The sequence below is a fragment of the Aspergillus nomiae genome (assembly GCF_001204775.2).
Source record: "Aspergillus nomiae NRRL 13137 chromosome Unknown contig00802, whole genome shotgun sequence".
Taxonomy (NCBI): Eukaryota; Fungi; Ascomycota; class Eurotiomycetes; order Eurotiales; family Aspergillaceae; genus Aspergillus; species Aspergillus nomiae.
Window position 1 is genome coordinate 3277 of NW_015378857.1, and position 1143 is coordinate 4419.

At 54.7% G+C, this 1143-nt stretch overlaps 1 protein-coding gene across 1 annotated transcript; it reads left to right on the plus strand.

The window, feature by feature from the left end:
- Positions 1-259: 259 nt before the first annotated feature.
- On the plus strand, positions 260-1143 carry ANOM_011803 (RNA binding protein; the record flags this gene model as incomplete). Its single annotated transcript, XM_015557059.1, has 4 exons — positions 260-331; positions 387-543; positions 602-797; positions 864-1143. Coding segments are annotated over 4 exons (705 nt in total), but the record flags the coding sequence as incomplete, so codon positions are not given.

The following is a 1143-nucleotide window of genomic DNA, read 5'->3' on the forward strand; positions in this document are numbered from 1 at the left end:
GATATTCGAGTCTGTCCTTTGTGGTCAGTCAATTTGTGGGAAGTGCATGCCACGCCAGTCACATCGCTTCTACATCTACCAATCCAATTTCCGCTGGGCGTTGACCGATTTTGTTTACGGGCTGCAGTTTGAATTCACGGTCTTGGTATAGTCTTTGCCAAACCTGGTTCAGCTTGAAGCCTTCTCGGATATCGCACATTGTCTTTCTCCGCAGACATCCCCGAGCAAATCGACCTATAGCCCTATCCACAGCTGCACCATGCCTCAACCACAGAAAGGAAAGTCAAGACCACGTGGGTCGGACGAGGAATTCGTTTTATTCCTCCAAGGTGTAAGTGTCTTGCGGCGAGTCGGATTTCCAGATGGCTGTCTTACTGAAGAGACAGATTCCAGCCCATTGTCGCTGGCAAGAACTGAAGGATCTAGTTCGCCAAACGGCCTTGCACATCCGACAAGCGGTAGTATACGATGATCACCACGGGTTTCCCACCGGACTGGGCCAGATCATCGTGAAAAACGAAGATGAAGCATGGCGGACTTACCGTGGGTATTCCGTGCGAGAACGAAGGTTGCCTCGAGTCCCCAGCTAACAACTCCTCAGATAGACTATCGACCAACGGCTGGGAAGGACAGAGCTTAGTCGTTACGCTGGCTCGGACTAGCTCACCCACTCGACCCATTGCAGGGCCAACAAAGAGTCCACACTGCGGAATCCCGTCGGACTACGTTGCAGGGTATTCGACGCCCCCAAGAGTCTCGCAGAACATGGCCGTGCCTCCATCTCCCATATCTCCGGAGTAAGCCCCATCTCCAGATAATTCCCGCATACCCTGCATCCCAAGCTGCATACTGATACCCACAAGGCCCATGATAGCCGGGACTAGCCCAACATACCCACCTCCGGAGTACGGACATGCCCCGGTCATGTCCTTCATGCCCATCTACCACGATCCGCTATCGCAACACATGCCGGGGATCCCTCCCTCGCCCTCCTTCTGCGATCCTCTCGCCTTCACCGTCTACCCACCATATCCCGTCTCCCCCATGCCCGCCTTCCAGGACCTCTCCCACCACCAAACACCCCATAAACCCCCCTACAGCTACACGTACAGCTACACGCCCACCCCAATCCCCTTCTACGCT